At 50.8% G+C, this 26311-nt stretch overlaps 1 protein-coding gene across 1 annotated transcript in view; it reads right to left on the bottom strand.

Annotated features, from left to right (window-relative positions):
- The window catches only part of PKNOX1 (PBX/knotted 1 homeobox 1), a 50361-nt gene that overhangs the window by 5665 nt on the left and 18385 nt on the right, over positions 1-26311 (bottom strand). Inside the window, exons 2-9 of the mRNA XM_079921648.1 lie at positions 24189-24295; positions 20582-20709; positions 18400-18571; positions 16439-16609; positions 12615-12714; positions 11633-11730; positions 5830-5958; positions 2099-2175 (exon numbers count right to left, since the gene is read on the bottom strand). Coding sequence (XP_079777774.1) covers positions 2099-2175; positions 5830-5958; positions 11633-11730; positions 12615-12714; positions 16439-16609; positions 18400-18571; positions 20582-20709; positions 24189-24239 — 926 coding nt within the window. The 5' untranslated portion in view covers positions 24240-24295. The remainder of the gene's footprint in view (positions 1-2098; positions 2176-5829; positions 5959-11632; positions 11731-12614; positions 12715-16438; positions 16610-18399; positions 18572-20581; positions 20710-24188; positions 24296-26311) is intronic.

Here is a 26311-nt window from a genome sequence, read left to right as displayed (position 1 = left end):
GTCACAGGCCCGCCTGACGAACCACACGAGCAGGAACACGTATTCCCTGTTAGAAGCAGCACTCGGTGACGACACGCATATTATCTAAATGTCCAGAGAACAGGGCTGCTTTTAAAGTGATTCATCTGAATACAGACCAGCTCTTCCATGGGGCCTTTCCTCCACTGTAACCGACGTCTCCCTGTCGGTGAAACTGCTATTCATAATGACACTGATGATACTGTCAACGTTGTGAATGCGGCATGATTTTCTCTGAGGAAGAGGAAGGTCAAAGCAGCAAAACTACACGCCCTGCAGTCGTGACGCCCGAGGCCTTGCAGGCTGTGCGTCTCCTATCTGAGGGTCCCACCCGGCCAAGCCCTGAGTGTGGACAGATGTCTGGCTCTGAGGTTGCCTAACTTCAAAGTCCTAAGATTCAAAAACATCTACAGTTGCACTAGGACATATTCTAATAATACAAATGACCGGGCTGGCGCCTCAGAGCTTCGTTCAGCGTCGATCTCTGGTCCCTGCAGCTGAGCGTGAGCTGGACTCCCCGGAAGCTCACCGCCGACCCCAGCGCCACCTGGGAAGGGGCACCTGCTGCTACCTTTCAATCTGTCTCTTTATCCATCTTTGTCAAAGCTGCTACGAGGCAGAGGCCTAAGCTAACGATGAGTGTTGTCCAATCTCGCTCCAAGATATAATATTTGCAAATATAAAAGGAAAGAAAGTCAGAAGAGGTAAAAATAGCTTCAAATATTAACTAAAAGACTTTAGAAAGTTTAGAATTTATAAAAGTCATGTTTTAAACTGTGATGAATTTCAAAATTAAAAGTTGAGGTCAAACCTTCTAGATAAGACAATTCTCTTAAGACAGCAGAGGAGCAACTTAGGGAAGGGCAGGGAGCCCACGAATGAGGAACAAATAGCGAGGAGAAGGCTGATTGGCGATAAACACACCAGAACATCCAGAGACGCACCTCTGCGTCTCTCATCCCTCAATCCATCCATCACTAAACCAGACACAGTCTCTACGTGGGACCGCAGGAAAATAACGGAGAACATGCTAAGACATTACAAAACTCACAGCCACACAGTACTCGAAACTTTTGAACTCCTGTTAACACTCTACCTAAAAGGTCTAACAGGAGCTGATTCAAAGGGTATGGTCTATTACGGCTAGCTAAGTAAAAAGTACTGGCCCAAGTGCAAGATACTGGAAATACCTGATGCGACGCCAAAGCACACCTCCTGCATACACAACTGCCCAAAACGGAAGAATTTATCATTTATGTTGGAACTCACCTGACCTTCAAGTTTAAATTTTAACAGTTAAAATGAAAAGATAACAATGTTTACAAGTGGTAGAATCTGTATTTCCTTTTCTTTTACGCGAGCCAATTTCATTAACCTGAAATCAATTCCTACATCTGAATAAGAAGTAAATAAAAATGAGGCCAATGACTGCAAGCAGAACGCAAGTGCACACCCAGACCTCAACGCCGCTCAGTGATGTGAGCGCCTCTTGTGTGAGGGGAAACCATCACGGTCAGGGTCCAAGTGTCCACACTGCCATGTGACACGAGAAGCAGAACAGGGTGTTTCATAAAGAAACGCTTCCCTCTCAGGACCCTGAGGCCTCCTGTGGGGCAGGACCACCGCGCGGCCGGCCGGCCATGGGACTCCCTCCCCCAGTCACTGCTGAACAAGTGACACGGGTTTCAAAAGGTGTGAGGGGTGCGGAGGGGCCACCGGGGTGAGGGGAACGCACCTCGGCCGTCCACCGCCCAGAGGAGCTCGTCCACAGAAACGTGGTGTTTGTGAGTGGAGGCTGGGGTGAGGGGCGCTGGCTAATGCCCTGGAGAAACCCATTTCTAATCGAGGGAGGGGATGTCGGCCAAAGGCCCTTAGTGGGGTCCCGAGCATTGAAAATTTAAGGTGAAAGTGTGTGTGATTTACGCTTACCTGGCTGCCCCCGATTCCAGACTCTGATAACACAGGAATGCTAGTTAAAAGAACTCATGTACTTCAACCAAAATCTACTACCTATTGGCGTGAGGCCTGCAGGCGCTCCGCCGTGCGGACGGCACCGTTTCGGAAAGCAGGGGCAGCTTACCAGTTGTTCACCTGGAGTAGCGTCAAATTTGTCTGAGCAGCAATCTGTTTTTTCTCATCTTCTGTCGGGTAGGGATGCTGAAAATAAAAAGAAGGGTCACCGTGAGCTCCAGCTCTTAAAAAGGAACTCAAGATCATCCTGGTGAAACAGAGGCACACAAACAATCGTTAGTAAAAACCGGCGTCAAGGGTGCTCGCAGCTAAAACCTAGCTTCAGTCTCATCATGTTTCCCAGAAATGCCTAAAGCAAATGAAGCCTTTCTCCCAGCAGCCCCAGAACACAGGTGTTGCAGCAGCTAGTGAAAGCCCAGGCAGAGGTGTGACGCAGACAGGAGTCCGCACACTCAAAGGCCACGGCGAGGGGAAGGGCGCGGGGCACGCAGAGGGGCTCCTGGGCTGCACCAGCTGCTGCCCTAAGCACCCGACACAATCTATGGCTTTGCATCAATGTTACAGGTGTAATTCAAGGACCATAAACTGCAACCATTTAAAGCAGATAAATGGCTGCGTTCCGACCCACAGCAAGACAGAGCGCGCAGGTCACCCCTGTACATCCTACGGAGATTCACTGATTCCTCACAGAGCTGCCGCCACCGTGATGTTACGATGAGGAAACTGAGCAGGGCAGTGCACACCCTCCCCGCATCCTGGGCCGGCTGAACAAGAGGAGGCAGGAAGCGGATGGGGCTGCTCCAGGCCGCCACATTCAGGCGACACGTTTCCGTCACGGGAAGCGCCAGCACGAGCTGACACGGATGCACGGGTGTCACCTACGGCGTCACTAGACTCGCGTGTGCGGCTGGCAGAGAACCGAACTGAGGGCTGGGGACGGGGTGTCTGCTATTTACTCTTCATTTCACGTATGACCGAAATATTTCACTCAGAAAAAGCCAGAAGTATAATAAATACAGACACACCTAGGAAATACTGCAGGTTCAGTTCCAGACCACCTCAGTAAAGAGAATATTGCGATAAAGCGAGTCACGAATTTTTGTGTTTCCAAAAATGTTATATAAAAGTTATGTTTAGGCTCTACTGTAGTCCATGAAGTGTGCAGTAACATTACATCTAATAGAACAATGTACATACCTTATTTTAAAATACTTTATTGCTAAAAAATGCTAACCATATCTGAGCCTTCTTGCAAAAGTCACATCACAGATGACTGAGCACAGATCATCATATCAAATATAATAATAATGGAAGAGTTTGAAATATTGAGAGAATTACCAAAATGTGACACAGAGATATGACGTAAGCAAACGCTGCTGGAAACAATGGCACCGATAGATGTGACCACGCAGGGCTGCCACAACCTTCAGTTTGTGAAAAACGAACATCTGAGAAGCGCAATAAAGTGCAGTACGCTTGTACCAAAATTCACAGACGAACCAGAGGAAAACACTTTCTATCTGCAGTAACAAACAACTTCTCCAAGGTCGGTTACCATCTGCCTGTAGAAACCAGTACGACATTCACTCTAAAACGTGCACGCACTGAAGGCCCTTATGTTGCACCGAGCAGGACCCCAGGGAGTGACTGGCACCGACAAAGTAAGGAGGTGGGGGTCTCTTTTGCTTTTTAAGCGAACATTCCGTGTGTCCGGAAGGGCACTATGCCTTCTGGGATATATAACCGCATTTATCTCAACAGCAGTGGTCCCACTCCTCACACTAACCCACAGTGACTCACTTTCATTCTATAGGTGAGCATCTGGCCCCAAGGGAGAGTTTATGGAAACAGAAATATTGTTCTTGTCCTTTAAAAAGCTCGTAAAATAGGGGCTTCCCTGGTGGCGCAGTGGTTGAGAGTCCGCCTGCCGATGCAGGGGACACAGGTTCATGCCCCGGTCCGGGAAGATCCCGCATGCTGCGGAGCAGCTGGGCCCGTGAGCCATGGCTGCTGAGCCTGCGTGTCCGGAGCCTGTGCTCCGCAACGGGAGAGGCCACAACAGTGAGAGGTCTGCGTACTGAAAAAAAAAAAAGGCTCGTAAAATAAAAAGGGGGCAGGAAGCAAGTACACAAACCAGAAAACAAAACAAAACAAAACAAAACAAAAACCCACCAAAACAGTAGTGAGTGCTGCCTAGAGTGTCAGGAAAACTACAAGGAAAGGACAGTATTTCAGAGAAATGAGGTCAAGAAGAAGACACAGGAAATGCTTCATAGGAAAAAAAGAGGCATTTTAATTGAACCTCTGAGCAGGGTCTATTTTAGAAATGATTAAAACATTAAAGGAAACTTAACAGGAAAATAGCCAATTCCACCACTTACTTGTGTTGTAGTCCAATCACTACATTACAGACACATTTATCAGTTGTAATACTCACAATGTATTTAGAAACACGTACGTTCTACTTTTCCACTTACGCCCACGCACCTACAGCTCCCTAGTGCTTTTGGCCCTCGCGTGTCGCGCTAACGCGCTGCACAGCCTCCCTAACGCGCACCAGCCCATCTCCCATTATGGCAGCAAACAGCACTGTAACATTCTGTCCCTAAACGTCTCCACTGCGCGTGACCCTCGCTAGGACCAGCTTCTAGGCGGGGTCGCACTGCCGATGACGACCGCGTTCTCCCGCGGCACGTGAGCCGCCCCCTCCGGGCCGGGGCACAGCCCGCAGAACCCAGCTCCGGGCAGAGGAAGGGGTCTCAGCAGCGACCAGGGCCAAACCCCAGGGGGACTGGAGGCAACAGCCGGGTGAGGATGGAGGCGGGCGCCCAGGCACGGACGCGGCCGCAGCCCGGGCGGGGGGCGCCCCCAGGGGCAAAGGGGCGCTGCGGAGACCCGAGGGCACCACGGCGCACGGGGTGGAGGCGGGGAGGCCGGGGCAGTGAGGACGCGGCCGCAGTGGGTGACGGCAGCGCTGACGCCCAGGCGCAGGTCCGGGCCGACCAGCTCAGCCCTCAGGAGCGGCCGGGCCGGGGCTGCGGATGGACAGGTCCGCGGAAAGGGGTTTCTCCCTCCCGGTCCTCCAGACCCTCTGGACCTCCGCATCCGCCCGCACGCCGCCTGGGCCCCTCCCTCTGCCCGCACAGGCCGTACCCCAGCGGTGCGCCCACCTTCCCACCTCCATCCTACCGCGCCCCCCGGGGCCAGCCCGGTCCTTCCCAACACAGCAGCAGCGAGAAGGCTGTCACTCCTGGAAGCTACTCGCGGTCACACCCTCCCCCGAGGTCGGGGGCGTGGGGACTGGGTTCAGGCGGGGAACCAGCCAGCCTTCCCCAGAAATCGGTGGGCAAGCGTGCACCCTGAGACAGGACGGCTTCAGGGGGACGTGCCGAGGTCCAGGTGAGGAAAGGGGGCGCGCAGCCTAAGGCACACCAAGCTCCCCTTCACGGTCACGGCCACGTGCCGCCCCTCCGTCCACAAGCTCGACTCCTCATCTCCCTCCCAAATCCCACGTATCAAACCGCTACTTTCCAAGGTTTTGCCCCAGAGCACCTCTCCTCTGCCCACTTCTCTCATCAACCTCACCTCCCCGCAGGCACCCTCCACGGGCAGTTTCTCTCACGGGCGCGTACCGTTAACAGCGGCTGAACTTACTCCCTGTCACCAGCTTTTGGGTAACCCTCCCTTCTGTCCTGTGCTCGACCCATCATGGACAGTCAACAGAACACCGATTCTTAAACCCAGGCCTACCAGCCCACATAAGTCCATTTTTTCTAGAAAATAAGCCAGAAAGAAAGCATCACGGAGGTCTGGCTAGTTGCAGAGCACGTGTGTCCTCACCCCGATGTGCTGGAAGAGCCAGGACCTCATCACATTGGTGGCGTGCTTCGGCAGGACCCCCCTCTTGTTCTTAGATGAACCGTCATCTTGATGCAAGATGCTGAGATCCTGGTTTAACTGTAACTGAAGCTTTTAAACAATTGAAAAATAACGTTAGAAAGCATAGAAAATGATGACATACCCAAGTAGCTTATGAGTGCAGGTGTAGAGAATAACCAAGGATCTTACAGCTACGTCTTATTTACAGGAAAGGCATAAACACTGGGACCCCGTAGGGCTGATTTTCCGAGGATGTGGCCCCTCGCGTTGTAACCCTTTACACTCGCGTCTCAGCCGCGCAGGGGCCCCCTGTCTGGCGATGCAGGTGGGACGGGCACCGAGAAGCCCCGAGTGTCCCCCCCTGCACGCAGCCGAGCCCCGCCCTCGCACACACTTGTCCTCAGCTTGTCTCCTCTGGCGACAGATGAGACAACAGCCCATTTCCTGGCCTGGAGCAGGATTCAAGCAACCGACAAGGATGGACAGGGAAGCTGGAAGGGCCACTAACTAGAGGAGCCCAGCCAGGAGAGAAAGAAACACACAAAGTGCGGACAGAGCGACCACAGAGCAGAGGGGCCAAGGTGATGACCTCTGCCCAGACGGCTCCACGGCCACTCAAGACACTGCCCCCCTCACCCTGAGAAGAGCCTGAGATACAGCCTGTTCATTCCATCTCGGAAGGAGAGGACACGTGTGTAAGTCCCCTTAGATGAGCGTCCGTCCGCTCACACAAACACGAGGAAAGAGCATCATGCCCCAGGCGTCCAGCCAGGGGCTGCAGAGATGGTGCCAGTGGCGTTCATCCCCCAGACCAGGGAGAAAACCAACACCCCGCGCTGGGGCCTCCACACAGACACATCGGGACCTCTCCACTGTGATCCATGCTTTACCTTAGAACTTCTGTGTGACCACCTAGAGGGGTGGGACAGGGAGGGTGGGAGGGAGGGAGGCTCAAGACAGAGGAGATATGGGGGTACATGTGTGCATCTGGCTGATTCACTCTGTTGTACAACAGAAACTAACATAGCATTGTGAAGCAACTGCATTCCAATAAAGATGTACTAAAAAAAAAGAAAAATCAATAAATACGCATCAACTTCTGTAGGTCAGTTTCAGTATAATACAGTCATAAACATCATTTACAGGATTTGGAAGTTTATTTTGGAGAGGTATCTATTATTTGTTCTTCCTCTAGATTTACATCATTTTGGATAATTCTTTAAAAGACTGAACACCAGCATCTAAACAGACAGAATTTATGACTTAAAGGAGACATTACAACCACTAACTAAAATTTCTTAAAACCTAAGATTATTACTAAGGGCATAACTGTTTTCTGGAATGCATGTGTTTGTTCATTAAAGGACTGAACAGTATTTTTTTTAAAGATTGATTAATTTTTGGCTGCGTTGGGTCTCAGTTGAGGCACGAGGGATCTTCGTTGCAGCGCTCGGGCTTCTCTCTAGTTGTGGCGCGCAGGCTCCAGGGCACATAGGCTCTGTAGTTGTGGCACACGGACTCTCTAGTTGAGATGTGTGAGCTCAGTAGTTGTGGTGCGCAGGCTTAGTTGCCCCGCGGCATGTGGGATCTTAGTTCCCCGACCAGGGACCGGACCCATGTCCCCTGCACTGGAAAGCGGATTCTCTACCACTGAACCGCCGGGGAAGCCCCAAGGACTGAACAGTATTAAGCAAATGCCTGTATGCTCACACTTGTGTGCAACGGGAAAAGGAATGAAAAATGGGCTTTTAAAACTAGTTCCACTAGGGCCAAAATGGAGCCTGTCTGCTGTGTTTGCCTCAATTTAATACATGACCTTCTTCATGCAATGTGACATGTATTTCATTTTCAGTGTTGCTTTTTTTGTGCAGGGTTAAAACAAATGTGGACTCATGAACAGGGAAAGTGACAGCTGGCCACATGACTCGACCTCACAGATGCCACCAAGGGGGCCTGGGGAGGCCAACGAAGCCGAGGGCCTGCGGGGGGACCGGCCAACCGGCCCACCGCCCTCCAGCAAAGCTGAGCCTGCGCGTGGCAGGGGGATTTAAAGCCTAGGAAACTGGGTGAAAACCCATTTAAGGAGCAGTGGGGCCCCCATACCACTCCCCATCATTCTCTGCGGGTGACTGATCTGCCCCCAGCCCTGCAGAGACTCGGGGTCTCTTTCCCAAAGAAACAGACCAGAGGCTGAAGACCGAGCATAGCTCGAGGGTGGGAGGAGGGGCGAGGCCAGAACGAGGGTGAAGAAGATCTGCACACAAGGTGGGAGACCCCGCCCACTCCTGCCCCTGCAACTATGCTTCCGCCCCAAGCAAGAGATCAGAGTCCTGCTCCGGGGAAATGAAGGAAGAAAAGGCCGAGGGAGCGCAGAATTTGGAGGCCAGGCCACAGAGGAGCCGGCCCGCCAAAGCGCAGCACCTGACGAGCGCCAAAGAGCATTCCAGTGCCTTGTGTTTACATTTAGAAGGACAGCCAACTGCCCCCAAACACCTGAACGCCTCCGTCACAAAAAGCCAACAGCAAAGCAAATGAATGGTATGACGTGCGTGGGGGAAACAGGGCAAGTGCAGAAAGCAAAGCACGTGCCAACCATCCGTGAACCAAGGGCAGGAGAGCACAGTGGGCAAGGACGAGTCTCAGAAGTTACAACCACACGGAAATGTAAAACCTAACAGATGCGTTGGAAGATAAACCATCCGTGAACCAAGGGCAGGAGAGCACAGTGGGCAAAGACGAGTCTCAGAAGTTACAACCACACGGAAATGTAAAACCTAACAGATGCGTTGGAAGATAAACCATCCGTGAACCAAGGGTAGGAGAGCACAGCGGGCAAGGACGAGTCTCAGAAGTTACAACCACACGGAAATGTAAAACCTAACAGACGCGTTGGAAGATAAAAGGCAAGTTCTCGAAAGCAGATAGAAAGTAGACAATGGGAATACAAATATAAAAATACAGAAAAATCAAGAGACTCGGTTCAGAAGGTCTAGCGTCCGATCAGTAAGGGCTCTGGAAGGAGAGAATGTGCAGGTTGGGGGCGGGGGCGGGGCTGTCACAGAGAGGTCAGGAAAATGTCCCAGCCTCAAGGACACGAGGTCCCTGGCAGCGCCCAGCGCAGCCGACAAACAAGACCCGCGCCAAAAGCTCAGGGGAAAGAGACGCATCTGACAGAGGAGAAAACACCGAAGACGGGAAAGCGGAGCCACGCTGACCTCCTCGAAGGCAGCACGGCTGCTAGAACACACTGACGGCGCCCGGGGAGCCCCTTCCCGACCTGGAATCGTACATGCAAACCAACTGCGTGTCAAGGATGAGACCAAGTCACTTCTAGGTTTGCTAAGTCCCAACACGAGGCACCTCCCACACATGTTTTCTCCGCAAGTTCTCGAAGGGGCAGTGAAGCCTAGAAAGTAGAAGACATGGGCTCGCGGAGAAGGGGCTCCTCAGGGTGACGCGCCGGATGCCCGACGCACGACGCCCGGCCGAGGTGGAGACCAGGAGGCCGAGAGCCCCGAGGCCACGCGGCCCCGACCAGCTACCTGACAGGGACACCGAAAGCATGCTAGGCATCCGTGAGGATTCAGCCGCCGACGCCGTGGAAACTGTGCAGGGGTGGGTGGGGGAGAACCCAGCTGCTACCTCCCGCAGCGTGGTCACGGTTACACACGCAGCTCAGCAGAAACCAGCATTTACACGCTCATGAGGATGTTCACAATGAAAACGCATCAGCTGCACTGTGTCTACGTGGACGGCATCCTGGCCAGGGAGGGGACGGGAGAGAGCACAGCCCCCAGCAGGACAGAAAGCCCAAGCTACAGGTTGTACGGGTGAGTTAGGGGAGGGGATTTTATTTCAAACACAGAGGGAACAGCAGAAGCAATGGCCAGGAGGCCTGAAAGCGGTCACCCAAGGGGAGCGAAGGTGAGGGTGGGGGCTGCTGTGAGTCTGGTCCAGGCCTCTCAGCAACGCGGGCACAGGGCGACCTGATACCAGAGAGTCAAGCATCACTGTAAATCGCGAAAAGGAGGCGAAAACTTGTCACACGTCAGACAACAGCACAACCCCGACCCATACGAATAACGGTTTTGTACAAATAAGACTAACCCGGGAAAGGGGAGAAGGGTGGGGCGAGGAGAAATCAGTGGAGTCTCACTGCCCTGGCTACTTCTTATTTTCTCGGAAAAAAATGCTTTTAAATGAGTATGTACTGCGAGCACAACGGGGGACCCTTCTGTAGAGGTGGCGCAGCCCAGGAAGAGCGTCCGGCTCCTCCGTGTGACCGGCGCCAGGTCAGAAAACGCCCCCGTGGCCAATGCGCCCGGCGCGGGGAGGGGCCGGCCACCGCCGTGCGCGTCAGAGACAACCGCGCGCTCTCTTGACCTCCAGTTTCTAGAACACAGAAGCCGTCACTGCTGAGGGACTCACCCTAACTACCTGCAGCCCAGCAAGAACCCAGACGTCGGCCAAATGAGAAGGAAAAACGCCCGGAGTGACCACAACAGCTCTGCAGGATCACGTACCTACACACGTGGGCTCCCTGGTCACAGAAGGCCCCAGCCGGGCCCCAGCCTGTCTATTTACTCTTCTGTGAAACCCCCCGCCCGCCCTGCGCGGGGCTTGTCTCTCCAGCTCCCCAGCCCTGCCGCCCTGCAAGGGACAGACACCAGGGTTGTGACTGGGAGGGGACAAGTGCAGGGTGGGCTGCGGGGTCACTGAGGACCAGAGCAGAGGCGGCTCCTGGCCAGCAGCCTCAGGGAGCAGGGGCTCCGCGGACGTGACCCAAACTCTGCACGTCTGCTATGTAAACTCGGTGAAATTCTTCCTTAAACAGCAGAACGAATGAGCCTCCACTGTACAAGTAAGCACTGGACTTCACAGTGTTTCCTTCCGCTAAAAACAGTTCACTGTGAGGCCAGGAAACGCTCTGAAAACCAGCTTTCTGTTCCCAGCCACTGTAAATGGAAAACTTCAGGCACGGCGGGCTGGCCAGGGATGGCGGGCCGGCGCTGGGTGGCTGGGCCTGGGGGCCACCTCGTGTCCTGGCCTCAGGTGTGCCCAGGCGGCCCCTGCCCCAGGCCCTCTCACACCTGCTTCTGATTTAAGAAAACACTGACATCCCCAACGCCGGGCCTCAAAGTGGTTAAGGAGGATGCACCAAGCATCTGTGCAGGCCAAAGACAAAGGATAACAGAAAGAATGAATCAATGGTCTCAGCAAGAACGGACGGCGAGACGCTGCTTCTGGCTTAAACCTAGCTGAGTGTAAAACATTAAAAAAATGTGTGTGTATATCCCTAGAACGTAGAGGGGACTGGTCTCGCGTTACCACAAAGGCACAGGGAGGGTAAGACGACCCCCAGGTCGGGGCACGTCGCGGCACTGCCAGCGCTGGCGTTCTGCCGGCCCAAGCCCACCCCCTCAGCTGGAGGCCTGGGTCGGGGTGAACGTCCGGGGGTCCGGGCAGGGCGCGTCTACGCAGCCTCCGCCCTGCTGAAGCGGAGACAACCACACAGCCCCGCGTTAGACGGGACAGCAGTGGCCCCTCGCGGGGAGGGACCTTTTCCTCCTTCCTTAGGCTTCTCTGAACTCTGCAACAATGTGGAAGATGAACCGTGAAGAAAACGCACGACACCGACATTCAGGTTAACTGGAGACCGCCCGCATGGCCTTCACGCCGAGGGGACGGCTGGAGCCCGGGCCGCCTGTGCCCCCGTCCCTGTGCTAACACACCCCCAAGCACCCCGCGGGGCCAGCTCACGGACCTGGGAGTTCTGGATCCGGATCGTGCCGGGCGACAGCGCCTGTGTCACCACCTGGCCTTGGGGAGTGACGACTGTGACCGGCTGATAGACTGTGCCCCCTAGAAAGGAACACGAAAAGCTGAATCACTCTCCAGTCCTAACGGTTATAACCGCTCTTCTCGGTGTGCTCACCGAAGAACAAAATCTGTAGCTGATGAGCTCTGAAAATCATTTCGAACGGCAGCAGCACTTGGCTGGCTGACGCTTCACTTGGGCGGTGGGGGGCGCGTGAGCCAGGGCCCCTCGTGAGACAGCACAGGGCGGGCGGCTGGGGGTGGTCTGTGAGTCCCCTGCTTCGCTCGCCTCCATTTCCTGGCACGTATTAAAGGACTTGGCCAAAGGTGTTAGATAACAAATATTTTTATTCTAGTTACTTTTTCCATCCAACGTGCTTTCATCTTCCTGCGGAGGTTTCCCTTTGTGTGATTATGGGGAGGGTTTTAGTTTACTTTCTCCCCCTCCTTCTGTGCCCATTCCATTTTCATGATGGTTCTGTATGTGCAACGTACAAGAAAAACCATCACAGGAAGAGGACGGATTCCAGAGTTCCCTGGTGCATCCGAGACAAGTAACACTAACGCTGAGGCTGCATTTCCACCTGCTTATCATCGACTTCTGACGCTGCTTAAGGTTTTCCAGGTGCTGCTAAGAGCACAATTAAAAACTATGTTATTTGAAAATTTCTGTTCGTTTTTGCTATGTTTTCACCTCCCATATAAAACCTTTCCTGCCAATATTTTTTGAGAGGGAAACACAATTTGTATAAAATATTTGTTACTGAGAACGAACAAGAACCAGGCATTCAAGGAGCTCTAGACATTGACACTCCTGTATCGGGAACTGGCATTAATTAGAAACCACGCTGATGCACTTCTTCATTCTAATATAAAGGCCTTCTTTCTGCAAAAGCTCGAGGCAAGTGTCCCTTTTTCTGTCGTCATACCTGCCACTGTTGCCATGGTGACGCTCCCCTGCTGCAGAGCGGATGCTGGTACCACGATTCCTTGGGGGCTGAGAGTGCCTGTGATGGCGCTTTGAACCTGCTGTAAGTCATGAACACACAGCGAACGGGTTATGTTATCAGAAGACAGAAAACCCATGTTTAAAACTCCAAAACACGTGGCATAATGGCATCATCAGTAAAGGAAAGACGCTTGAGGCAAAGAGCATCATCAGAGGACAAGCCTTCGTAAGGCTTGCGTTACAGACGTATCTGGAAGCAAGAGGTGCCGAACTGACTGCGTGTTAAATGTGATCAACACTGAGGTATTAGTTTCAGCTTAGCTTCCAAAAGATGATCTCTCACCTCCTCCGCATACTAAACACCCTACAGCCCTGGAGGTATAACTAGGAAGACTAAAATCACCTGATCGAGTCTCACACCTTCTCCATTCAACTTGGCTCAGAGTTTTCCAAGAACCAAAGCCTCCTGGACAGGATGAGCTATTCAAAAGATGATGCCACAGGCTGGGGAGCCCCCCCGGGGGCACAGCCTGTACCTGCCCTTCCCACAGCACAGAGCACGCCGGAGCCCCCAGTGTCCACGTCTGTGGGGTGCTGGGTCTGGGCCTGGCCTACTGCAGGCTCCATGCAAGTGTCCGTAAACACCATGTCGGAGAATCTACCCATCTGAAGTCAGATGCAAATGGGCCAATGTATCCATTTCCTGTGATGGCTGGACTGGGAGCCGGCGAGGGGCGGACCTCCGCACCCGGCATCCAGCACGGGGTCTGGCACACAGCAGGCACCCAGATGCTTGAGCGGTTAAACAGCCTAAGTAGAGAGCCTTCAAAGACAATTACCCTGTGGGCTATCACATCCACTTGAACGTATAAGCTTTGCTAGGTCTACGTGAAGCTTGCTACATAAACTTGGTCAGGATAAAAATTAAGCAATCCAAATCAGTATTCTAAGCTCCCACATTAAGAACCTAGAAAAAGAGGAGGCAAATGGAACCAGAGCAAGCAGAAGGAAGGAAATAAGAAAGATGAAAGCAGAAATCAATGAAACTGAAAACAGAAAACCAGAAAAATCAATGAAATAAGAGCTGCTTCTTTGCAGAGATCAATACAGTGACAAACCTCTAGTAAGACGGACAGAAGAAAAGAGAAAAAAAACAAATTACCGATATCTGGAATGAAACAGGGGAGATCACTACAGACCCTGAAGATATCAAAAGATGAAAAAGGAATACTACTGTAAACCACTCGACACACGTAAATTTGACGTCTTAGACAAAATCCAACGTGAAACAGATAATCTGAATAGCCCTTTAAGTAATAAGGAAACTGAATTAGTAATTTTAAAATTCCAAAAAAGAAATCTCCAGGTCTAGGTAGTGTCACCAGAGAATTCTACCAAGCATTTAAAGAAGAATTAACACAATTAACCAATTCTACATATTTCTTCCAGAAAACAGAAGAGGAGGGAACATTCTCCAATTCATTTTATGAAGCTTATACTATCCTGATACCAAACCTAGCCAAAGACTGTACAAAAAAAAAAATAGCTACAGACGAATATCCCTCAATATAGACACAAAAATGCTTAACAAAATTCAGGAATCTATACAAAAAGAATTACATGCCAGGGCCAAGTGGAGTTTATTTCAGGAATGCAAAGCTTGCTCAATATTCAAAAAAATCAAGTAATGTAACTCTACCACATTAACAGGTGAAAGAAGGAAAATCACATATCAATCTATGCAGGAAAGCATTTGTCAAAATTCAGCATAATAAAAACTCTCAGAAAAACAGGACTAGAAGGGAACTTCCTCAACCTGAAAAAGAGCATCTAGAAAAAAAAACAAACCTACCACTATTCCCCCGACACTGGGAAGAAGGCAAAGATGTCCCCTGAATCCCATTCCAGATAGTCCTGGATGTTCCAGCAGAGCAGTAAGGCAGGAAAAGGAAACAGAAAGTGTAGAGATCAGAAGGGACAAAACAGAACTGTCCCTATTTGCAGATGACAAGACTAAACAGGTAGAAAATCCTAAAGAATCTCCTCGGACTAATAAGGAAGTTCAGCCAGGTCCCAGGATACAAGATAAAGATACAAAAATCAACTGGATTTCTACATATTGGCATGGATTCTGAAGTTAAAAATATAATAAATTTACGATTGTGCAAAAGAGTGAAATACTTAGGTATAATTCTAAAACCACGTGTGCAGGAATTTTATGTCAAAAGCGAGAAAACACTGATGAAAGAAATCACAGAAGAGTAAATTAGTGGAGAGAGCGCCGCGACTGTGGGCTGGGAGAGTCAACACAGTAAAGGTGTCAACTCTCCCCTGGGTGGCAACTCCTGTCAAAACCTCAGTAACATTTTTTTGCAGATATAGACAAGATTATTCTAAAATTCATGTGGAAAGACTAAGGAACTAGAATAACTAAACTAATCTTGAAAAATAATAAAGTAGGAGGAATCGGTCTACCCGATTTTGAGACTTTATAGCCACAGGAATCAAGACTATATGGTCTAGATACACAGATCAATGGGACAGAACAGAGAACACAGCAACAGGGCCTACAAGTATGACCAACTAGTTTTTGACAATCGTGCAAAGGCAATTCCACGGAGGAAGGACAGCCCTTTCAACAAACGGTGCTGGAGCAAATGGACGAACTTAGGCAAAAAAACCCAAACCTGAAAATGGGCCATGGATTTAAATGTAAAATTTTTAGGAAAAAAATAAGAGAAAGATCTTTGGGACCTAGGGCTAGGCAAAGAGTTCTTCGACTTGACACTGAAAGTATGACTCATAAAAGGAAATTTGATAAATGGGATTTTATCAAAATGAAAAAGGTTTGCTCTGCAAAAGACCCTGTTAAGAGGATGGAAAGATACGCTAGAGACTTGGAGAAAATACTGGCAAACCATATATCCAGTGGAGGACTTGCATCTAGAGTACTCTCAAAGGTCAACCATTTTTAAAAATCCAATTAGAAAATGGACAAAAGACACGAGCAGACCTTCTACCAAGGAGGATACACAGATGGGAAATAAGCACATGAAAAGATGGTCAACACCGCTGGCCATCAGGGAGATGCGAATCACAGCCACAAGGAAATGCCACCACACCCCTTCAGAATGGCTAAATATTACAGTGCTGCAACATGGACGAACTTGAGGACATTATGCTAAGGAAAATAAGCCAAACACAAAGGGACAAACATGGTATGACTGCCCTTACATGAGGTACCGAGACTAGTCAAGGTCACAGAGACAGAAAGCAGCATAGTGGGGTCCAGGGGCCGGGGGGAGGGGGAGGGAGAGTGAGGAGTCAGTGTTGCAGGGGGACAGGGTCTCAGGTTGGGAAGGTGAGAAAGTTCTGGAAAGGACGGTGGTGATGGTCGCACAACAATGTGAACGTGCTTAATGCCCCTGAGCTGGGCACTTTAAAATGGTTAAAATGGTAAGTTTTGTGTTAGTTGTGTTTTACCACAATCTTAAAAATTCATTAAAAAAAAAAGAATTAGAAATAAATGACTGGTACACTGGCCTCCAGAAACATGGGGTCCAGGATCCAGGACACAGAGTGAAGCCTCCCTTTTTCACCCAGGAAGCCCAGGTGGGCTCTCTCTCTGGCCTGAGGGAACACATTCCCGGCACAGGCCACGTTCAGAAACCCAGAGGATCCTCAGAGCAGGAGAGCCGAGGGCAGCCCCACAATCTGAAAGGGCTGCGGCCTCAGACATCAGCACGTTTCACCCTTGCCGACGCTGCAGGGACCAAGCAGGAGCACAGGGCCCGCCGTAAATACCTGGGACTGGACAGGGGAGTACGGGCTGCCAGGTTCCCCGCTCAGGAGAGTTTCACTGTTCATTTTCGTTTTTAGACAAGCAATATAGCGACTGCAGAAATCTTTGCAGAGTTCATTAACCTTTTCCAGCTCAAGAAGATGAATACGCAGAACCTGGATTGCTTTTACCATCTAGAAGCAAGAAAATGAAGACTTTCAGACCAGAAAAAGGGAGCATGACGGTAAGTTATCATTATCACCACACGACTCTCCTTGGTTATGAGCTTGGTAATGACTCAGCTTGGTTATGAGCCAGCCAAGGCCACCTGTACCGCCAGTAACAGGAGGAGAGAGACACCAGATGTTACGCAGAACCACCAAGCATTCCAGCCCCACCGACCTGTGGCTTGTTGTTTCGGCTCCACGTGGCTGCAGGGACAGAGGCGGTCACAGCTCTGGAGCCGCCGGGCCTCGACCTTGGCCTCACCTAGCGACTCACCCTCTCCCCGCTACTGCTCCTTCATCTGTAAATGGGGATGAGTCCGTACGCACCTCCCGGGTGGTTCTTAATGTTGAAGAAGTTCAACTTACCAACTCTGCCTTTAATGGACTCTGCTTTGGGCATCAAGCCTAAGAACTATGCCTACCCCTAGATTAGCCCCAGATCCTAAAGAATTTCTCTTACAATTTTTCTAAAAGTTCTTCGGTTTTATACAAAGTCACTACATTTGGGGGTAATTCGTCTCCCAGCAGTAGATAACGGACACTAGTGATGAACCATTACCATAAACACCACTTCCTGTGAACGAGCAACCTAAGACTCAGCTCCTTCCCCGTGACCTTGCTGGTGACAGTGCACACACCTCTGTGGAATCAACCAGTCAGCCAGCGAGTAGTGAGAACGACTACTAAGCACCAAGCTCTGCTAGGCCCTGTGCTAGGGCACCAGGCAGGAGAGCCCTGGTCCCTGCCCGCCTGGCCCATGCTGGCTACGCCCGTTCCCTCCTTGCTGATGGCCGCATACGGAGATGCGGAGGCAGAGAGAGCATCAGGCCCTCATCCCCAAAAGGCAGGCACTGTTGGTCCCATTTCGAAGACGAGGAGACAGACTCAAAGTCAGACAACTCACCTATAAAATCTATTTGGCTGTAAGGGTGGAATATTAATGAAAAATTAAAAACAGTAACACCTAAGACCAAGGCAGTTTATTCAGGGAAAAGTTTTCCAAAGACCCTTTCCTGCTGATGAGGGGCCTAGGGCTCTGGTCTGGGAGCTGGCCAACTCTAGTGGGAATCCAGCCCCAGACACAGGCTGCCAGGGCTGCCCGGTGCTGAAGGATGCCACTCCCCTTGGGCATAGCAGTGATGTCAGCCCAACGAACTCTCCATTGCTGTCGGGAAGCACAGAGAACCCAAGGTTTTGGAGCACTGGACCTGGGAGGGGGGCACCCGCGTGAGCCAGGCTGGCTTCAGACAGGAAGCCTAAGGGAGGCCGTAAGGGGTGTCGGTCCCTTGATAGGCCCGTCCCTGCTCTGTGCTCACAGGCCACTCCGAGTCATCCACAGTCTGTCACCCACCACCAGTGCCAGCCTCCAGACAGAGCTGTCTTGGAGAACAAAGTTGTGGTCCACGATCGGGGAAGAGCCAACACCTGAAGCTGGGCCCAGACACGTTCCCAGGAAGCAAGACACAGGGCACGCCGACCCCAGTGGACCTTCCTGAACATACAGGAGGGACTGAACCCCCAGCCCACTCAGGATGCAGGCTCAAGCCATCCTGTTGGATTATTACAGGAAGGGGTCAACGGAGAAGGCTGGAGACCTGGCGACATTCAAGTCACACACGGAAAATTATCTCACGAATTGTACAGTTCTCCCCTTCGGCAGAGCCACAGACAATCTGAAGTTCTAATTAGAAATTTAAAATTTATCGAACAGATTAAATTTAGAAGAAATAAAAATTAAGACCATGTATGTTACTTACTAAGTTGTCAGTTTCTGGATCCTCACAAAAGAAGGGCTTTCCTTCCTTCTCTTGCCTCCTTACGAAGCTCTCGATGTCCACGTCAAAGCTGGCAGAAGTTGTGCCTTCCGAGCCCTGTGTGGACTGCTCACATTTTTCAAACAACAAAGCTAATAGTGGAAACAGCGGATGCCTGGGGGGAAAAATTTAAAAGATGTGTTCTACACTTCCATGAAAATGTTCTAGCATGCACATGTGCAATGTCTTCTGTAACAGCTTTGCTGAGATATAACTCACACGCCACACCATTCATCTACTTCCAGTTTATAGTGCAGCGGATTTTCGCATAGTCACAGGGTTGTGCAACCATCGCCACAGTCGATTTTATACTATTTTCATCCCCCAGAGAACCCTGTAACTGCCAGCAGTCACTCTCCATTTTCCAGCAAACCCCGGCCCCAGGCCACCACTAATCTACTTTCTGTCTCTGCAGATTGGCCAGTTCTAGGCGTTTCATATAAAAGGAGTCATATACTATGTGCCCTTTGGTGTCTTCTTTCACTTAGCGTGATGTTTCCTAGGCTCATCAGTGTTGTAACATATAACAGTACTTCGTTCTTTTTTATGGCTGCATAATATTTCACTGTATGGTTAACACCAGTTGGACAGTTTTAAATTTTACTTTCAGATCTATACTCCATTTTGAGTAGATCTTTGTAAAGGATGTGAGATTAGGTCAAGGATCTTCTCTCTGCATGTGGATGTCCAATTGTTCCAACTTGGACAATCTGTTGGAAACTCCACCTTTCTCCACTGAGAAGATCAGGTAGACTGATTCTTCCAACTTTATTCTTCTTTTCACAATTGTTTTAGCTGGTCTAGTTCTTTTGACTTCCATATAAAATTTAGAAATAACTTGTCTATATGTACAGAAATATCCTGCTACAACGTTAATTGTAATTGCTATAGAGCAATTTTAGGAGAAATGCCATCTTTACTATGTTGAGTCTTCCAATCCATGAACATGGTATGCCCTTCATTTAGGTTTCCTTTGACTGCTTCCATGGGCATTTTATAGTTTTCAACATAAAGGTTCTGTATGTGCTTTATTAGAATTATACCTACATTTTTTTGGAGCTCTCGAAAGTGGTATTTTCTCTTTAATTTCAGTTTCTAATTGTACATTACTGGTAGAGAAATAGGATTGGTTTCCATGTGTTGCCCTTGCGACCTGTGACCTAATTAAACTCACTTATTTAGTTCTGGAAGTTCTTTGGTACACTCTTTGGGATTTTCTATATGTGGACAATCATGTCAGTTGTGCATAAAGCCAGCTTTATTTCTTCCTTTCTAACCTGATATGCCTTTTCTTTCTTTGTCTTGCCTCAGTGAACTGGCTAAACGTCCATTACAGAGCTGAACAGGAGGAGTCAGGGCGGACATCTCTGCCTTATCCCCAAACTTGGGGGAAAACATTCCGTCTTCCGCCATTAAGTATGATGCGAGCTGCAGGGTTCTTTTGTAGTTTCCCTACATCAGGCCAAGAAAGTTCCCCTCTATTCCTGCTTCACTGACAGTTTTTAATCATAACTGGCTGTTGACTTCTGTCAAATGCTTTCCTGCATCACTTGACATGATCACATTGTGCGTCTCACTGGCTGATCTCTGAATGGTGAACCAGTCTCACATTCCTGGGATGAGCTCCATTTGGTCACTAAATAGTCTTCTCTCTACACGTTACTGGATTTTACTTGTTAATATCTTATGAATGATTTTTATGCCAAAGTTCATGAGGCATACTAGTCTTTAGTTGTTTCTTTTTTTATATTGTCTTTGTCTGGCTTTAGTATCAGAGTGATGTTCAATTCATAAAATGAGTTCAGAAACATTCCCTCTTCTTCTACTTCCTGGAAGAGACTGTGTCGACTTACTGCTTTTCCTTCTTTTTGGTAGAATTCTCCAGTACAACTATCTGGGCCTGAAGATTGCTTTTTGTAAGGTTGACTAAAATGTAGATTTACATTCCAAAACTTTTTTTAAAAGATATTAGGAATAACATTGTAATCTGAGAAAACTTTTACACCAGTAGTTATCACATCACGCCTCACTGCTCTGTCTGGCTAATAGCTCACGTTCCATTTAACCAGATTTTCCATTCTCTTTACTCCTCTGAACACCCACACGCTTCACATCGCATTGCTACCTATAAATGGCCTGCTTGTCTGCGTCCATCGGGGTCTGGGACCCCACAGGGGGAGGGCTCACTCCTTCCACATCTGGTTCAGAGCAGGTGGGGTCTTGCTCCGTTTTTAACTCTGTTACTACTTGCATCTGTGAAAGGAGGAAGAGAACTTTTGTTACTAGAAAGAAAATAAGCTGCTACCAAGTACAGTAAGTCCCCTACGTACGAACCTTCAAGTTGTGAACTTTCAAAGATGCGAACAGACTATAAACCTATTACAGTACAGTACTATATAGCCAATTGTGTTAGTTGGATACCTAGGCTAACTTTGTTGGACTTATGAACAAATTGGACACGCACTTGCTGTTGGAAAGGAACACGTTTGTATGCAGGGGACTTGCTGTATTCTATTCTCAAACAGAAATGCAGTGGAATGGTAAACTGCCAGACGGTTATGACAGGCAATAATACGGAAAGAATACTACCAACAAAGTCCTTTGAACTTAATGTACTTCTAAACGGCTAAAACAAAGGTCAAATTTCCAAAACATTTAAAAATTGAGAGGACCGCTATCTGTGAAATGCTTATGATTTTCAAAACCGTAATAACTCTACATCCCTGAAGGGAACTGGTACACATGCAGTCTTTCTCGTCTGCCTCTCCTTGTTATCCGTCCTCATGCTGAGTAACGTTGCAGGAAGAGAAGAATAAACAAATAATCCAAGCTTTCTTATCTTGTCACAAAAACAACTCAAACCCAAGATGCTCCATATTTGTGACAGGGCTGAAATTCTCCCTTACCTATCCTTAAACTCAGGAATACACAAGCTATAAAAATGTTACGGGGACTTCCCTGGTGGTGCAGTGATTAAGAATCTGCCTGCCAATGCAGGGGACATGGGTTCGAGCCCTGGTCCGGGAAGATCCCACATGCCGCGGAGCAACTAAGCCCGTGCACCACAACTACAGAGCCTGCGCTCTAGAGCCCACGAGCCACAACTACTGAGCCCACGTGCCACAACTACTGAAGCCCGCGCACCCTAGAGCCCACGAGCCACAACTACTGAAGCCTGCACACTCTAGGGCCCGCGTGCTGCAACTACTGAAGCCTGCGCGCCTAGAGCCCGCGCTCCGCAACAGGAGAAGCCACCGCAATGAGATGCCCACACACCACAACGAAGACCCAATGCAACCGAAAGTAATAAAATTTTTTAAAAAAATGTTAAGGAAAGTCACTGCATCCAGAAAGCAAAGACCAGCTGTGTTTAAAGAAACAGTGTTAAACGTAAGAGGAAGCCTTAAAGATATTACCACTGAAATTGCTTTAAACTGGCTGTGTTGTTTGTAACATCCGGGGAAAAGTATTTAAATCCTTCAACATAAAGAATTCAGTTCACAAATAAAACAAAATCGCTACAGTAAACTTCTTGTTATCCCTGAGCAGATCACCGCCCTCCTCGGCTTCTTCAGGACTGGGGTATCTGGGATGCACCTGCCCCGCCCACAACTGCCACCCCCCGCCCCTCAGGGAAGCAGCCTGTTGGGGAACCTGTGGTGGGGTGTGGGGTGGGGGGAAGCTCATCCACGGAGATGGGAGAGCCTGCATCCTGCCAGGAACCCAGCCTGGTGCTCGGGGCTGCAGCCGAGAGAGCAGCCCTGCAGGTCCGGGCTCGGGCCCTGTTCTCAACTCTCCAGCAGGCCAGAGAGAGCAGGTTACTTCCATTCTGCTGCCTTTAGATGGAACAGTATACTTGGGAATTGCTTCTCTCTTAAAAAAATAAATCTGTGCGCCACAACTACTGAGTGGGACTTCCCTGGTGGTGCAGTGGTTAGGAATCGCCTGCCAGTGCAGGGGACATGGGTTCAAGTCCTGGTCCGGGAAGATCCCACATGCCGTGGAGCAACTAAGCCCGTGCGCCACAACTACTGAGCCTGCGAGCCACAACTACTGAGCCCATGAGCCACAACTACTGAGCCCACGTGCCACAACTACTGAAGCCCGCGCACCTAAAGCCCACGTGCCGCAACTACTGAGCCCACGTGTTGCAACTACTGAGCCTGCGTGCTGCAACTACTGAAGCCTGTACACCTAGAGCCCGTGCTCCACAACAAGAGAAGCCACCGCAATGAGAAGCCTGTGCACCGCAACGAAGAGTAGCCCCTGCTCACCCCAGACCCAGTGCAGACAAAAAACAAACAAACAAACAAACAAAAGTGACTGACTAAAGCCCAATCAAACACAGTCCTTCTGGAGAGAAGTCTGACAGTATTATAAAAAAAAAGCCTTAAAGGATTTATTTCAGGATTTTAAAAAAATGATCGTGAAAAAAGAGAAATCTAAATGTTCAACCTCAGAGGACCGGCTAAGTAAATGCGGTCTGTCTGTACTGTAGGAGATCAAATCCTTACTGAAAGGAATGCTCACAAGCGGTTCTCCACGTCACGGGAAGTGCTGAGCTGTTACAAGCGAGGCCTTTCCCCCACTGCGCCCAGCCCTGCCCTGGACTCCCTGCATCAGGGCAGGGACCAGCTGGAGGGAGACGGACACGTAACAGGGTGTGTCAGAAGGTGATCACTGCCACGGATGGAGAACAAAGATCAGAGGAAGGGACCGGGAAGCGGGTGGCAGGTGGGGAGCAGGCCGTGGGGGTAACCAGGGCCGGTGGGGGGTCCTCGCAGAAAGCGGGGCGAAGCAAAGACCTGCAGGACGGAGCGGAGCAGAGCCAAGGGGCAACCAGAGCCAGGGCCCCGGGGCAGGCAGAGGTGAGAGCCTGTGAGGTCGTAGGGCCCTCCGGGCAGGGAGTCCACGAGGAGCCACCGCAGGGCCCAGGGACAGCGGGGACATCGTTAGATGTGCATTTGAGAAACAAAATCTCTTGGAAATATCAGAGGACTTCCTGGTGAAGAGAGCAGCCTGAAATAGAGTTCCCTACCTCTAAGAAGCAAAAACATTTTTTTAAATCAACAAAACCAAAATCACTGCAACAGGAAACATTCCAGGAATGGAACAAAACTGTCCATCAAGGAAAGACCCGACTTGAGAAGGGGACAGGGTCGCAGCTCAGGTCCTACACACCCCCTGAGTCTCACCAAGTGGGGAGTGACAGGTGGGCGAGGCGCCCCAGGCCTGTGGGGGGGTGTCCCTAAACCCTTGAGCAGGGAGCCGGGCGTCATGACCGTCTCCTGCAGGGGCAGGAGACGTACAGACAGCACCGCTGCTGCACCCCACGTGCCATCGGACGGTCCCCTCTGCCACCCACATGCAGGGGAACGAAACCGCACAGCTCCCGCCCAGGCCAGCAACTGGGCAACACGGGAGTCTATGATTATCACCACAACCTTTAAGAGCAACGATACTTACTAACACTGACATTAGAAAGGTAAATTCCCAAGAAACTATGACTTAGGGGACTCAAAATTACTGGCAATCTTGGTGTCATTTAGGAAACTACTTGAACAATTCTACCCCTAATCTTTCTGAGCACCAAGATATAATAAATGCACCAAACGTTCAACATTGAACCTGCACCCTCACGGAAACTAGCTTGCGAATACACAGGGCACTGTTCGTGTTTCAGTACTAGGTCGGCTGACTACTTAGGATGTGGACAGAGCGCCCGTGCTCACTTGTTGCCCATCTTGATAGCTGTCTATGCTCAACGTCTGTGTAGCCATCATGGTGAGTGAGTTCTTTATAAAACATCAAATCATCTTGAGTCAAAAGCAAACGGTGTCTGGGAAGACAAAAGCAGAGAAGCATCGGTTAATAACTCAGAGCATTTCTTGTCCCTTATTCCACAGCACCCGTATACCTTTTTAAATACATATCTTCACACGGAGAGTAAAAGCCATCCTCCACACTACGGTATAAGCCAAGTCCTACTCAGCAGCCCCGCACCTGCCTGGCGATTGCGTGTCTGCACTTGCCCCAGGCCCGGACACGTTATCACGTCTCCAGGCATTTGGGTTTATTCCTTCACTCACCCAGCAAACACCTAGTAATGTCTACACGTGCGGGACACTGTCCTGGGCCCTGCGGCTTTCCTGGGGCCACAAGGAAGAGGAAGGCCAGGCAGCACACGGAGGGCGTAGGGGCGCTCAGGCAGGGTGACACGACAGAGGGTGAGCACGCAGCTGGCAGGTCACACGGCTGCGTGACGGGGCAGGTGCACTGACACTGAGCCCGGGGAGGCCGACCTCAGGCAGGAAGGACACAGGTGAGCTCAGGGAGGCTGCGCTGGGCATCGGCTCACATCTGCACGCGATGCAAAGGTGGGAACGCTGTCATTCACCTGTCACCACGCACACAGGTAAATGAGACGAGAGAAACCAGGTGGGGATGCCACCCGTGCCCCCCGCAGACAGGAGGACAGTGGAGCCACGTGCAGTGGGACAGCAGAGTTGGGGGGCAGTGGGGGACACGGGAGCAGGTCACACCCACTCATGGGCCACGTGGAGACTGTGCGCCTTCTTGGGGCGGGGGAGGGAAGCCCCAGGAAAGTCTGACAAGAAGGGCCCTGAGGCTCCCGGCTCGGGACGGTCCCTCTGACGGTGTGCAGGGCAGGTGAGAGACTGTAGGGCCGAGGAGGGCGGAGGCCGTGTGGCCGGGGCCGATGGGAGCACAGGGCGTGCAGATGGCCCGGGATGGGCAGGGGGGCGGGTCCGGGGAGGGTCGACAGTTCCCACCTGAGCCACCGGCAGAGCAGAGCCGCATGTCCCGAGGTGGAGCCAACGGCGGGGAGCGGGGTCTGCGGCCTGGGAGGAGAAAGCGAGAGATGGGACGTTGAAGGTTTGAGACGCTTCTCAATACCCACGAGGGAATTCTGGATGAGCGAGTCTGGGCCACCAGTACCAGCCCGGTAATCGTCAGGGCGTGGCCAGCACGTGCAGCGGTGTAAACGTGTCCTCCAAGATAGCCCAGGTCCTGACCCCCAGGCCCTGCAAGTGGGGCCTTACTTAGACACAGGGTCTTTACAGGGGTAATCACGTTAGGGGTCTCGAGAGGCGTGTCCTGCCGAGAGGGGGAGGGGAGAGGCGCCGAGGGCGTGGCCACGTGAACCTGTGTGAATCCGAAGCAGCCTGGAGTGGTGCTGACACAGGCCGAGGACACCCAGAGCCGGTCCTGAGCCCAGTGCCGGGAGGGGCCCGAGCTGCTCACCTACAGGCGTCCACCTGACAGTGGCTTCCCAACAGCTGACCTGAACAAAATGCACAGCAGAGGCCCTGGAAGGGCCTCGACCAAGAAGGCAGAGCCACAGCCACGTGGGTCTCGGCTGGGGGCCAACTCTCCACGGTCACTTTCCAGCATCCGGCCGGCCCGCCCCACGAGATGACACTGCGGTCAAGCCCACAGCTGCGGGATCTAGGCAGTGGCGGATCACTCTTCCAACTCTGGGGGCTTTCAAAATGCCCATAATAAATAGTGGGGACAAGTCAACGTTTCATTTTAAAAACATATAGATGTGTAGTCCTTCTCTCTACCAACCTGGTTGAAACTTCAATATCTGACATAACTTGGTACAACCGTTCTAAAGGAAAAAATTTGAAATTTGCGTCAAAAGCTTTGAAAATACATACTTCCTCTACAATGGAACACCACGCAAGAAGTGGAAAAATAAGGAAAAAGAGGCAACTCCATATGACTAACATTTTGTTGAGTAAAAAGGTGGGGACAGAGTGCCAAGGTCCCACTCCCGCAGGACACCGAAGGCGCCTGGAAGAAGCTGCCAGCAGATGGCGCCGTCCGCTTG

This window comes from Stenella coeruleoalba (genome assembly GCF_951394435.1).
Source record: "Stenella coeruleoalba genome assembly, chromosome: 5".
In the NCBI taxonomy this organism is placed as follows: Eukaryota; Metazoa; Chordata; class Mammalia; order Artiodactyla; family Delphinidae; genus Stenella; species Stenella coeruleoalba.
Note: the sequence above shows the minus strand (reverse complement) of the source record. Positions and strands in the feature narration are given on the sequence as shown.